The sequence below is a fragment of the Podarcis cretensis genome (assembly GCF_951804945.1).
Source record: "Podarcis cretensis genome assembly, chromosome: 13".
Classification (NCBI taxonomy): domain Eukaryota; kingdom Metazoa; phylum Chordata; class Lepidosauria; order Squamata; family Lacertidae; genus Podarcis; species Podarcis cretensis.
This window is the reverse complement of record NC_137182.1, coordinates 16,739,277-16,753,459: the sequence shown is the minus strand read 5'-3', so window position 1 is coordinate 16,753,459 and position 14,183 is coordinate 16,739,277. Positions and strand designations below refer to the sequence as shown.

At 46.6% G+C, this 14,183-nt stretch overlaps 2 protein-coding genes across 6 annotated transcripts in view; one reads left to right on the top strand and one right to left on the bottom strand.

Moving 5' to 3' along the window:
• NSF (N-ethylmaleimide sensitive factor, vesicle fusing ATPase) overlaps positions 1 to 14,183 on the bottom strand; it is a 105,226-nt gene that overhangs the window by 4,227 nt on the left and 86,816 nt on the right. For all 5 annotated transcript variants that reach the window (XM_079949538.1, XM_079949539.1, XM_079949540.1 and 2 more), the window contains exons 18-19: positions 7,326 to 7,460; positions 4,560 to 4,673 (exon numbers count right to left, since the gene is read on the bottom strand). In XM_079949538.1, the coding sequence (XP_079805664.1) occupies positions 4,560 to 4,673; positions 7,326 to 7,460 (249 nt within the window). The remainder of the gene's footprint in view (positions 1 to 4,559; positions 4,674 to 7,325; positions 7,461 to 14,183) is intronic.
• WNT3 (Wnt family member 3) overlaps positions 1 to 14,183 on the top strand; it is a 146,930-nt gene that overhangs the window by 53,211 nt on the left and 79,536 nt on the right. The window lies entirely within an intron of this gene.

The following is a 14,183-nucleotide window of genomic DNA, read 5'->3' as shown; positions in this document are numbered from 1 at the left end:
ATATCATCCTTCTTCCATGAGCTCAAGACTGTGGTCGCACAAACATACACACACACTTATTTCATCCTCACAACAGCCCTGTGAGTAGGTAAGATTGGGAGGCAATGATTCGACCCAAAGCCACTCATAGCTGAGTGGGACTTTGAACTTGGGACTCCCTGGTTCTTGGTTTTAAAAAAAGGTAAAGGATCACTGGACGGTTAAGTCCAGTCAAAGGTGACTATGGGGTTACAGCACTCATCTCACTTTCAGGCCAAGGGAAGCCGGCGTTTGTCCACAGACAGCTTTCTGGGTCATGTGGCCACCAGGACTAAACTGCTTCTGGCGCAACGGGACATCGTGATGGAAGCCAGAGTGCACGGAAACACCGTTTACCTTCCCGCCAAAGTGGTACCTATTTACCTACTTGCACTGGTGTGCTTTCAAAGTGCTAGGTTGGCAGGAGCTGGGACAGAGCAACGGGAGCTCACACCGTCACAGGGATCCTTTACCTTTTACCTTACCCTGGTTCTAGCTGAACACTATAACCGTTACACCACGCTGCCTCTCTTGAAACTCAAGTTTGTATTCTGCGGTTCTTTGCACAAGCCTGGAAATTTGCACAGGGCACAATTTAGCAGCCCGAGATGCTGAAAGGCCTGAGAAGTGTGGAGGCAACGCATGGCAAAACACTGGAAGACAGAGGAAGGGAAGGCGTGAGGTGAGATTTTTCAAATTCCCCTCAGATATGCAGGGAATCCCTACTAAACCTGGGTTTTGTCAGTGGAAAGGAAGCAGCCCCTTACAAATAATGCTGAACGCTTCTGAATGAGTTTTTAACACGTCAACATTTCAAAGGGCTGCAGCCTCATTCAGAAACCTATTGATCAGACCCATTTTTTTTAGGTGCCAGTAAGTGACTGAATTTTTGCACCCCAGTGAGGAGGGGGGAAACTTAGCATGAGGGGTCGCCCCCCCCCATTAACACCCGCAAACTAATCCAAGGGGTTCTTGCAACAGCCTATTTGAAAAGTTTTGTAATTTTTCACTTTGGAAAAATGTAAGGAATCTAACATCTGTAGGTGATCTTAAAAAAAAAAGTGTTCACATTAAATTCCAATACTTATAGTGCTATAAATTTGGAGTCTAAAATTCTGACCCAGATATGAAATTCAAGATTGGTTGTGTGATTATTTAGAAGCCACATTTTAATGCAAGCAAGCAACTTATGGGTGGTGATGAGCAGGCTGGATAGCAGTCAATGACTTTTTCTGATAAACTGATTTGTAGAAGATGTTATGGCCAGCATGCAAAGTGCCACAAAACCAGTTCCACTTGCCCAGAGGACTTGGGGCTCCCATTTTTTAAAATTGCAATGCTCACCCCCATTACCACCAGCCCTTTAAGGCAACATGGTTTTGAAGCTGGGGGAGCTTTCAAAAAAAGATTGTTCCAGTCTTTGGGAGCCCTTTGGATCCTGTGATTTGAGTTGAAGCATTTTGCTACTCCCGTTTCTCAGAATACCAACCCAAAGTCTGTGGCGAAGGAGGATGAGGTGGGAGAGAAGCCACTGAACACCCCAAAGTAGTCACTCTTTTTTGGATATGCACTCAACTCTTCACTGGTGGGGAATACCCCAAAATAGGACAATGTTGCCGTCAGGCTCAGTTTATGAAGTTTCCTGGGTCATCTGGCTGGGCAGGGGCAGAAGAAACAATGGCAAACTGGATGGACCATTGATATCACCTACTATGTGAGTTATTTTGGCTGCTGTGCCACCAGCTGTGGCTCCAAATATAATAAATCTACTTTCCTCCTTCTTGTCAGTGCAGAAAAAGCATGCTTCTTTCCCTGTCCCCTAAAGCCGCTCAAAAATATCCCAACCACAGGGGTGCAAACTTAATTTGGTCTTGTTTCAAGTCCAGTTTTGGACCTCATTGAAAGCAGCACACTCAGGTTTCTGAGCATATTCTAGAAGTAGCAAGGAAAGTCAAAGGCCACCTGCCTTCTAGGAATAAACACCTCCACCACTAGGAAATTGCAGTCGCAAGGAACGTGCGATACAATTTGACTCCGGCTCTTGCCTTCATTCAGACCCCTTCTTCTCTCACAATACCACCGTCGCACCTCTGAAACATTGCATCTTGGAAACGCAAGGCCCTAAACTTCAAATCCTGCCGCCTGCCAAACCGCTGCCAAAAGATAAATATTTTTTTGGATGCACGTCCACAATCCTAATCCAACTTTAAAAAGCACCCCGAAAAGGGTGAAATTGGCCGTAACCTTGCAGATCTCTGCCCATTATATACACTTTAATAGGTGTGAGCAATAACTTACTGACTTTTGCCTGTGGGTATGGAATTAAAGAGTCAAGGGGAAGAGAGAGGGGGAAAAGTAATCTAGATAAATGACTCTGTACCCTCGGGTGACATCCAGTCAGAGCAGATCCCCAGCCCTGTGCAAGTTTGAACAGAATCACAGAGAACGAGCCACAGGAAAGGGGCGGGGGATGGGCTTAACACATTGTCGAACTGCTTGCCTCTTGGCTTGCGCCTGGAAGCCTGTCCCAGGAAGGTGCGAGGAATCTCTTCATTTAGTAGCACCTGAAGACAGGGCCCGGTCCCAGAAGGGTGCAGAGGCATTGCCCGCGGATGACAGAGGGCACCATACACTGGGATAGCCTCCCTTTGAGCTCCCATCAAAGTTGGAGCAGAAGGGGGGAAAGCACAACTCCCGAGAGTCCACAAAAGACTCAGACCGGGGATGGTGCTGTACACAGCGAGAAGCTAAACATACGAAGCTACTGGTCCATCACGCCCAGGTTTGTTGGCTCCGGCGAGCTGCAGATCCGCAAGCAGAGATCTTTCCCTGCTGCCAGAGATCCCTTAGTCGGAGAAGCCAAGGTGTTAAACTGAAATTATGACTTTTCCGTATTGGATCAGATGGTCATTAGGTGTGTGATCTTTGCTGTCTATTTAAGCTCTTTCTTCAGCTTGCAAAGCACCTTGTAATATCGAAAGGCGGCATACAGATTAAAAGTGAAATGAAATTGAATGTGTGCAAAAGGGCAAGCTTCATCACTGAACCCCAAGGAAGAACTGCTTGCTGGGCCAGGCCAAAGTTCAATATTCTGAACTCCAACAGTGGCTAAATTTGGCGATGATGGATAGCCTTTCCCTGTTTGCCTGCAACATCCAGAAGCATACTGCTTCTATATATGAACAATTCCATCCAGCTGTTGTTCAAGTAGCCATCAGTATACCTATCTTCTGCTGTTATTTATCAGAGATGGGGAACCTGCAGCCCTACAGATGTTGCTGGGATGCAATTCCCATCAACAGAACATTGGTTACGTCAGCTGGGGCTGATAGGAGCTGAAATCCAGTAACGTTGGGAGAGTCGCAGGTTCCCCATCTTACATGTAGTGGTACCTCTAGTTACGAACTTAATTCGTTCCGGAGGTCCGTTCTTAACCTGAAACTGTTCTTAACTAGAGGCGTGCTAATGGGGCCTCTTGCTGCCGCTGCGCCGCCAGCACACAATTTCCGTTCCCATCCTGGGGAAAAATTCTCAACTCAAGGTAACTCTTCCAGGTTAGCGGAGTTTGTAACCTGAAGCGTTTGTAACCTGAGACATTTGTAACTCAAGGCACCACTGTATATATCTAGTGACAAGGAGGGAAAACAATTTGTGTTTTATCCAAAGTACAGTGGTACCTCGGGTTAAGTACTTAATTCGTTCCGGAGGTCTGTACTTAACCTGAAACTGTTCTTAACCTGAAGCACCACTTTAGCTAATGGGGCCTTCTGCTGCTGCTGCGCCGCCGGAGCACGATTTCTGTTCTCATCCTGAAGCAAAGTTCTTAATCCGAAGCACTATTTCTGGGTTAGCGGAGTCTGTAACCTGAAGCGTATGTAACCCAAGATACCACTGTAGTGCTAAGTAACTTGGTCCACTGGCGCAAGGAGTTTTGCTTGGGAAACAGAATTCCCCCTGTAAATCTTCTCTGGGGTTTCCCCCCACCCCCCAGAGCAGATTTGAAATGGGGAGGTGGGCAGGGGAGAGTCCCACTGCGCAAGCAGCAATCCTTGAACCGACAGGATGCATTAATTTGGATACCGGCCTTTTCACTCAAGTTATTATTTTGCAAAGCAGTCGTCTAGCTGCTGCTCCAGCTGCTTTCGAAATGCTACAACAAGAGATCTAAAAACCCGCTAAGGAAAGCTTCCTTTTCTGACGCTACAGAAAAACGCCAGGGAGGGGCAAATCCGGCCTGTCCTCCGTGGTCAATTTGCCCATCTAATTTGCAGCGAAGAAAAAGATGCACAAACTAGATGACAAGTTCTTGGATAGGGTCTGTAGTTTTTGAACTGTTAAATCGTAGCTAGGAAGCAAACCCTGCAGTACATGCTTTTTTTTTTTAGCTTAATCATTACTGACATTTTAATGTGCGGGTGTTTAGGTTGTCAAGAGCTTTGAGCCCCTGGGAGTTGAGAGAGGCAAAACCAAGTGGGTGTCTTATTACCCCACAGCTAATCCAGTTCCAGACTCTGGCTTGACCAGAGGGCAAGGCACCTTACCTGCATTGACATCTCAATCAACATCAGAAGCTTCTTGATGCCAATCCAGACCTTCCTCCCTTTGACGTTCTGGGCAATGGTGGAACGTTCCTTGTCTTTAAAGCTGCCCAGGAGCTGCGAGGGGACAGAAGAGAGAAGCCGGCTGTGTTAAGAAAAGCCCAGCACTCAATGGAAGACCTTGTCTAACAAGCAAGAAAGACAGGTAACATTGGCAAGATGCTACGCACTGCTACAGAACTTGAAATTGATCCTCCATGCCACTCTCCATCGCAGAGCCTCTTACTTCACTGAGTGGCAATGTCATAAAGGATCTGTCTACTGATCAAGCGCACAGGTATCGGATCACACAAGCCATAAAGGTAAAGGTAAAGGTACCCCTGCCCGTACGGGCCAGTCTTGACAGACTCTGGGGTTGTGCGCCCATCTCACTCAAGAGGCCAGGGGCCAGCGCTGTCCAGAGACACTTCCGGGTTACGTGGCCAGCGTGACATTGCTGTTCTGGCCAGAGCCAGAGCCAGAGCCAGAGCTGCACACGGAAACGCCATTTACCTTCCCGCTGGTAAGCGGTCCCTATTTATCTACTTGCACCCGGAGGTGCTTTCGAACTGCTAGGTTGGCAGGCGTTGGGACCGAGCAGCGGGAGCGCACCCCGCCGCAGGGATTCGAACCGCCGACCTTTCGATCGGCAAGCCCTAGGCGCTGAGGCTTTAACCCACAGCGCCACCTGCGTCCCCACACAAGCCATAGGTAAAGGCAAAGGGACCCCTGACCATTAGGTCTAGACGTGGCCGACTCTGGGGTTGCAGTGCTCATCTCGCTTTATTGGCCAAGGGAGCCGGCGTGCAGCTTCTGGGTCATGTGGCCAGCATGACTAAGCCGGTTCTGGCGAACCAGAGCAGCGCACGGAAATGCCATTTACCTTCCCGCCGGAGCGGTACCTATTTATCTACTTGCACTTTGACGTGCTTTCGAACTGCTAGGTTAGCAGGAGCAGGGACTGAGCAACAAGAGCTCACCCTGTCGCAGGGATTCGAACTGCCGACCTTCTGATCGTCAAGTCCTAGGCTCTGTGGTTTAACCCACAGCGCCACCAGTGTATCGGATCACACAAGCCATAAGGACAGGGAAATTGGTCCAATACAGCATCAGGTGGAAACAGAAGAGGACCTAGGTCACAAGGAAACTCCTCTCCAGCCCCTGAAGCAGGAACTTCTTCTGTGCAATCCGCATGCCGAAGGTTAATGAGCTTGCCTCTTAATATTTACAACTTCCTCACAGACCAAAGCAGCTCCCAGGAACAGAGCAGAGCAAAGAAATTTGGGGGGAATCGAGGCCACTAGCTACTCCCACAGCTACGAGTACAGGAGCTGTGCCTCTGCTCCCCACAATTTTTCTCTCCGCAGATTTAGCAGGTGACCTTTGGGGGGGGGGGAGTTTCTGTACTCCCCCTTAGGTGCTCCCATTAAATTGAACAGATTTATTACTGCAGAATGCCCATCGTGGTATGTAGTCCTTAGAAGACTATCTGGAGAGGCTACACATAATCCTGCAAATGAACGGGGGTGGGTTTTTGAGGGGGAGGGTTGCTTTTTTCTAAAACCGAAACGAAACAGCAAATTATTCCAGATTCCGCAGCTAGGACTCAGAACTTGGAAGTAAACTGTAAAGGAGAAGGGCTCTGTTTGCTATATAAGAGGCATGCTTCTTATACGTTTGAGTATGTCACCCACAGTTTTTATAAGTACCGTATTTTTCGCTCTATAAGATGCACCAGACCACAGGACACACCTAGTTTTTGGAGGAGGAAAACAAGAAAAAAAAAATTCTGAATCTCAGAAGCCTGAACAGCAAGAGGGATCGCTGCGCAGTGAAAGCAGCAATCCCTCTTGCTGTTCTGGCTTCTGAGATAGTTGTGTATCCTGCATTCGCTCCATAAGGTGCGCACACATTTCCCCTTACTTTTTAGGAAGGAAAAAGTGAGTCTTATAGAGCAAAAAATATGGTACTTGTATTTAAAGATCATGTACATCTGAATGCTGATTTACTAATTAAGGACACTTTTTATTCTGCCATCAATTAACTGATTAAAAGTCACAGTCCTAGTACTCATTGTTCCATTCTTAACTGTTTCATTTCAGGTTATATAAACTCGGTGCCTAAGCCTGTCTTTCACGTCTACTTATATTCATATAGCTCAGAGATTGGCATTCCTTTACAAATAGTAGCAAAGTTGATTTATCAATTCCTCCCCCCACCCCCCAGGTTCCAGAGCCATGGTGTTATATAGCACAGTTCTCCAATATTTTGCAAAAAACAGCTTGGACCTTTGGGGTGGGGGCCTGGAGACTCACAATGGCAGATCACGAAGGGAAAACAGGAGTGAAAGTCCCGGGGCTGGAAGATTGGGCATTAACAAATCTGACCAAGTAAATGCCACGAAAACATCTGGAAATGGTTCAGGAGATGATTTACCCAACCAGACTATGATGGGAGATAAATGTATTGCCAAGTGCCCCCTCTTCCCTTCTCCATTCCAAGATGAATACTGAAATGTTCAAGGCACACCTCCATAATAGGCTTTCGGGCCTACTGCAGGCAGTAGCCAGAGACTCAACTACTCAGCTTGCCCAGGCTTTCGGGCCCATTGCAGACAGTAGCCAGGGACTCAACTACTCAGCTTGCCCTAGTCTTCCCATTCCTACAGCCCCAAAGAAATTGAGCTCCTCTCTCAGCTCCCTTCCCCAGCCATTCCCAAGTGCTCCTGACCTCGAGGGCTTCCATGAGATGGTCTCCTGTAGCAATATTGGGAACATGGATAGTTGTGCTGAAAGCATCCAGCATCTCCATCTCCTGCAGGACATCCTTGCGACTGGTGGTCCCAATGATCAAGAGCTTACGACCCTGCGCATTTAAAAAGAGCACAAGGAGAGAGAAGGAAAAATATTCATAAGAGGAAGTCATTGTTATTGTATTACCAGATAGGCGTTTTAGACATTTAGCATTATACATAGTTTTAAATTTTCCTGCTTTTAACTTTCCAACTGTTGCATTTTATCTTGCTAAGTAGCTTTGAGACCTTTTGGTAAACCCCCAACTAATAAATGCCATTATTCATTATTATTGTTATTATTATTATTAAATATTGTTTTTGTTAGTAGTAATAAATGACCTCAGATATGCAGATGACACAACCTTGATGGCCGAAAGTGAGGAGGAATTAAAGAACCTTTTAATGAGGGTGAAAGAGGAGAGCACAAAATATGGTCTGAAGCTCGACATAAAAAAACGAAGATCATGGCCACTGGGCCCATCACCTCCTAGCAAATAGAAGGGGAAGAAATGGAGGCAGTGAGAGATTTTACTTTCTTGGGCTCCATGATCACGGCAGATGGTGACAGCAGTCACGAAATTAAAAGACGCCTGCTCCTTGGGAGAAAGGCGATGACAAACCTAGATAGCATCCTAAAAAGCAGAGACATCACCTTGCCAACAAAGGTCCATATAGTTAAAGCCATGGTTTTCCCAGTACTGATGTATGGAAGTGAGAGCTGGACCATAAAGAAGGCTGATCGCTGAAGAATGGATGCTTTTGAATTATGGTGCTGGAGGAGACTCTTGAGAGTCCCATGGACTGCAAGAAGATCAAACCTATCCATTCTGAAGGAAATCAGCCCTGAGTGCTCACTGGAAGGACAGATCCTGAAGCTGAGGCTCCAATACTTTGGCCACCTCATGAGAAGAGAAGACTCCCTGGAAAAGACCCTGATGTTGGGAAAGATGGAGGACACAAGGAGAAGGGGACGACAGAGGACGAGATGGTTGGACAGTGTTCTCGAAGCTACAAACATGAGTCTGACCAAACTGCGGGAGGCAGTGGAAGACAGGAGTGCATGGCGTGCTCTGGTCCATGGGGTCACGAAGAGTCGGACACGACTAAACGCCTAAACAACAACAACAACAATAAATGACCTAGACTTCCATTTCTAATAGGAGCCCACCAGAGACCTATGAAAATGTTGAAGGAGGATGGATATGAAGGCAACAACCACCCAGCCACAGTTTGTGTTTATTTACATTTATTTCCAAGTATTTTGAAACTGCTCTTCACTGAACATTTGCATACAGCCTATGTATGCTTGTAGCGCAGGTTGTATTAACCTTTAATAGCGAGAAAAGTGGCTGCACTCTGTTGCCTATGAGCTTCCCCAACAGCCACAGAAAGACAAAATATTGGTTGTTCTTGCGCAGAAAAACCAGAGACTGGGACCTAGCACACACAAAGGGCTAAAAATGCTGAAGCTTTGTTCTAAACTCTATCACTTCCTGATTCTGAAACACATCTGCTTTCCCGTCGGTGAGACATTTAGAGGACTAAGTTGGAGATCATAGTCCATAACCCAAGAGAGGTCCGTGCCTCTGCTAGAAAGATCTCGAAGGGAACCCAGTAAGTAATGAAAGAAGTGCCACCTTCTCACAAATCCACAAATCAATTTCCTTCCTGTTTCTCAAGAGGAGCCCAGCACCCAAGCTATTGCTTTGGCAAGTTCTCCTCCCCGTTATAAACCCAGAATAATGGGGAAACATCTGAACGAGAAACAGCCTTGCTGAAAAGCAGAAAGCCATAAAAAGAGATCACTGCGACGAAAGATGGAGCCCACCCATAAAACGATACAGCGGTGCCAGCTGGAAAGAAGGTCGCAGAGTTTAAACGTGCCCGCTGGTGAGCTGGATTATCAAACGCTTGCTGAAAAATGTCGAGAGTGGGTTGTCAGGCACGCCCTTCATCCGAACGGGGAACGTGCTCAATAAAACATTACATTATGAGAACTGCTCTGTGGTCCAACTCACATGAGATCGTAAGCCTGCCAATCTAAACCTTTGGGGATAAAGAACTGGGAACCTCAGCCAGCAGCCTTTGCTGCCAAACAGTAGGTGCAATCTTTGGGAGAGAGGTGAGAGGCAGCTGGAGGGGGCTAAGCAACTTTCAGGCGCATGCAGTACATGTTTCATCAAGGCAGGGGAAATAATAGGGCAGGGGGTAGTTATACACCTTCCTTTGCCTGCCCACGGGCCGGATTGAGAAGGCAATTGGGCCGGATCCAGCCCCCGGGCCTTAGCTTGCCTACCCATGTCCTAAATGCTCTGCTGTCCCTCTGTCCCTCCATAAGTAAGCCACAGCAGTTTATGCAGAAATTGTGACCAGGCTACAAGAGATTTGGGATAAATGCAGGAAAACCTTTTACGTTAGCCTATCTCCCATTGTCCTTTACACGTTGGGGTCTAGATTTCAACCCAAGACACTTGTGTCAAGAGTATTATTCTTAATCATCATTCGCTGAACTTTTATACAGCCCTTCATCTGGAGATCGGACGTAAAAATACAAATACAAAATCACAAAGAACTTGGTAGAACTCAGTACTACCTTCTGTACGGACTGGGTTAAAAAGGATCAAATTAGTTCCGACAGGGCTGGAAGAAATTGGCTCCCCCCACCCCAACTTGCTTTCCCCTCCCCCCTTTTTAAAAGTATCTTCAAATTAGAGAATTTGCTTTTCAAGTGATTGGACAGGAAGTGGCCCAGGGCAAGCTGGAACACTTTCTAGTTTGGAATATATACCAATTTAAAAATCCAAGGCAGCATTACCCTAAATATAACAAATCTGACTGCGTCTACTCTGTGGGGAAAGTGATGGCAGCTAAGGTTAACACGGACTGCTCAAGCTTATGTTGGAAAGAGAACAGGTGCCTTTATTTATTGTTGGTGGTCTTATGAAGAGGCCAAAAAGTACTGGAAATAATTCTGAAGAGCAACGTTTCGTATTACTGTGGCAGCTAAATTACTATAGACTAAGTACTGGCGGAATAAATAAACAGAAATGATGTATTAAACAGAGACCTAGGAGAGTTGAGTCAATTAACACATCCCATCTGGGTTCATCAAAGAGCATGTAGCACAAATAGTTTTGAAACACGAGTGGAAACGCCAGGGGAAAAAAAGACTATAGTTGATCATCCTTTTCCTTCGTTATAGCATGGTTTAGCTTTTTTTTTTTTTTTCCTTTGCTTTTGGCATTTCCAATATCGGTTTCTAGATTTCACAGGGGTCTCAATGTCCAGTAAAATTCCGAACAGGATTGCAAGTTCGTCGCCAACATCTATGCGCTGAATGCTGAGGCCGGCATTTCAACCGGGAAACAGCTTCTGCAGAACTTCAGATGTCCTGGCAACAGCTTATTTTAAAAACACAGGTCTAGAGAGCGTCGCTTTTTCAGACGCAGAAGCCCGCAAGTCTCTTGCAAAGGACTGCAGGGTCACTTTAACTGCAACGACCGCAGCAGAATTTAAAGTGAGCGGGCCCTGCGGAAAGGAAGCAGTTAAAGGCCGGACCTAACACAGTTTTTGTTTAGTTTTCCAAAGATACATGCAAATGCAGCTTTGCGGGCGCGGGGGGGGGGGGGGGCGGACGACGACACCCTTAGCATCTCCAAGGTCCTTAGATGGACCGTCGCTGCGCTAAAACTTTGGAGTAACGCAAGAACGCCAATCCTTGTTTCTTCCCTCTGCCTCCCTGAGGAAATCGTGCAGGGGAAAAACTGCGGAAGAAGTCTTAAGCAGGCCTTTCTAGGGAGCCCGCCCCCCCCCCAAAAAAAGAGTCCACCGGACTTCTTATAACACTGACCAAATTGTCTGTCCAGCTTAAGGACGGCTTTGGGGGGGACTTGGGAGGGGGTGGGGAGAGATACCGCAAGGGGCTTTCACCCTCCGAGCCCAATTGTTAGCTTTTTCAGAGGAACCAGCAGGGAACCACATGTGAAACCTCCATGGGGTTCCCGAGCGTCCAATGCCTTGTGTGACTCTGCATGTAGATGAAGCGAGCCTCTCGGTTTGGCGAGATGTTGCTGCTCCGTTCTCAGAGAAGCCTTTTTCTCTCTGGCTTGGCTCCCCGCTGAGACAACGCTTTTCAGTCCCCTCTCCCTCTCTCTCTTCTCTCTCTCTCCCCCCCAACAACCATTCCTCCCCTCGACAATCTCTTCCCCTCGCAAAAACCCAGGGAAACCTGACTGAAATAAAAGAGCAGGGAGAAAGAAAAGAGTTTTATTTGATTCCCTTTCATTTCATAACAGCTTTGAAACAAAAAACATAAAAAACCCCAAATTGGTGATGTGTTAAATTCTCCTTGGACTATTTATAACATATAAATAGACATACGACACGAACGCCACGACTATTTATAACATATAAATAGACGTGGCGTTGTGTCGTATGTCGTATTCTCGCCTTATATCGTAACACTTTGCAGGTTAGGGGAAGCGGGTACAGAAGACAGTGGTACCTCAGGTTAAGTACTTAATTCGTTCCAGAGGTCTGTTCTTAACCTGAAACTGTTCTTAACTGGAAGCACCATTTTAGCTAATGGGGCCTCCTGCTGCCGCCACGCCTCCAGAGCCCGATTTCTGTTTTTATCCTGAAGCAAAGTTCTTAACCTGAAGCACTATTTCTGGGTTAGCGGAGTGTGTAATCTGAAGCGTATGCAACCCGAGGTACCACTGTATGGGGTTGTCAGGTTCCCAAAATGGCTTTGCACCGAATGTTTGCAAAGCTGAAGAATCCCAGGAAGCCTGGGTACTTTGAAAGCGGCAATACAGTGGTACCTCTGGTTACAAACTGAATTGGTTCCAGAGGTCCATTCTTAACCAGAAACCGTTCTTAACCTGAGTTACCACTTTAGCTAGTGGGGCCTCCCGCTGCTGCCACCACACGATTTCCGTTCTCTTTTTAAAAAAATAGTTTTTATTAAAGATTTTCATGAACTACAAAGAATGTGCAACGTCTCTCACTTTTTTTCTTTACAAAAACATTGCATACAGTCAAATCTCGGTTGTTGAACATAATCTCACACAATTTACATTCTCATCCTGAGGTAAAGTTCTCAATCTGAGGTACTACTTCCGGGCTAGTGGAGTCAGTAACCCAAATTGTTTGTAACCTGAGGTGTTTGTAACCCGAGGTATTCCTAATGAGTTCTGTGGGAGCAACAAAGCGGTTTCTGGAAGGAAAAGAATATGATTTCATCCCTGTGAGAGAAGTGGGTGGGTGGGTATTTATAGGAAGCTGTAAGGCAGACAGGCTGCATGACTGGCAAGCAACGTAGAATAATAAAACCCAGCCGCTGCATACAGAACCGTTTCACATCTCTTGGTAAGTGGATCGTGGAAGCAATCACGCCACAAACTAAGCTTTTTTTTATTCAGCTGGTTTCAGCTGCTTACCGAACAAAAATACCGCATGGAAACCTCCACACGGGAGCTTCACCAATGACGTGTGGGGAGGTGCCTGGAGAAGTGTGCCACCGTGTGGAATAATATACACTTAATTATCTGTCACACCAGTACCTCAAAGCCTTCCCTTCAAGGGGCTTAGAGGTGCCTACGTGGGGTTATCCCCATGGTCTCAAGAGCAGTAACCCCAGAGATTAATGGGAAATAGCCTGGTCAAAGTCAAGCAATTAATGCAAACATGGCTGTTCCTGCTCCGATTGGGTTTCTCTTGCACAAACACCTTTCTGCCTGAAAGATGCAAAGGTGACGAGGCCGTCTGATGTCTTTGGTAAGTTTACACACACACACACACACACACACCCTGCAGGAATCAGCCTTAGAGAATCCAAATTCTGTAGGTTCGCTGGCAACATAATACAGTGGTACCTCGGGTTACAGATGCTTCAGGTTACATACACTTCAGGTTACAGACTCCGCTAACCCAGAAATAGTACCTCGGGTTAAGAACTGTGCTTCAGGATGAGAACAGAAATCGTGTGGGGGCGGCGTGGCAGCAGCGGGAGGCCCCATTAGCTAAAGTGGTGCTTCAGGTTAAGAACAGTTTCAGGTTAAGAATGGACCTCCAAAACGAATTAAGTTCTTAAACCGAGGTACCACTGTAATAATAATACAGTCATACCTCGGGTTACAGACGCTTCAGGCAGGTTGCGTTTTTTCAGGTTATGGACCGCTGAAACCCGGAAGTACCGGAACGGGTTACTTCCGGGTTTCGGTGGTCACACATGCGCAGAAGCGCCGAATCGCAACCTATGCGTGCGCAGACGCGCCACTGCAGGTTGTGAACATGCATCCCAGACGGATCACGTTCGCAACCTGAGTGTCCACTGTAATAAGCAAATCAGACTTTGCCCTAGAAACTTTGAGTAGCTTACAATCCATGAAGAAGGGCTGTATTCATTGCGATTTGGCAGCTTTGTGGTAGTAAAGGTAAAGGGATTGACTGAGAATTCGACTGAGATCCACTTCCTGCAGAAGACTTCATCATCATCATCATCATCATAATTTATTATTTATACTCCTCCCATCTGGCTGGGGTTCCAAAATATTAAGTGGCTCACAACAGAATACAGTATTAAGAACACAATAAAACATGAAACATTAAAAACTTCCCTAAACGGGGCTGCCTTCAAATGTCTTTTAAAAGTAAGATAGTTGCTTATTGCCTTGACATCTGATGGGAGGGCTTTCCACAGGGCGGGTGCCACTACCGAGAAGGCCCTCTGCCTGCTTCTCTGTAACCTCACTTCTCACAGTGAGGGAACCGCCAGAAGGCCCTCGGAGCTG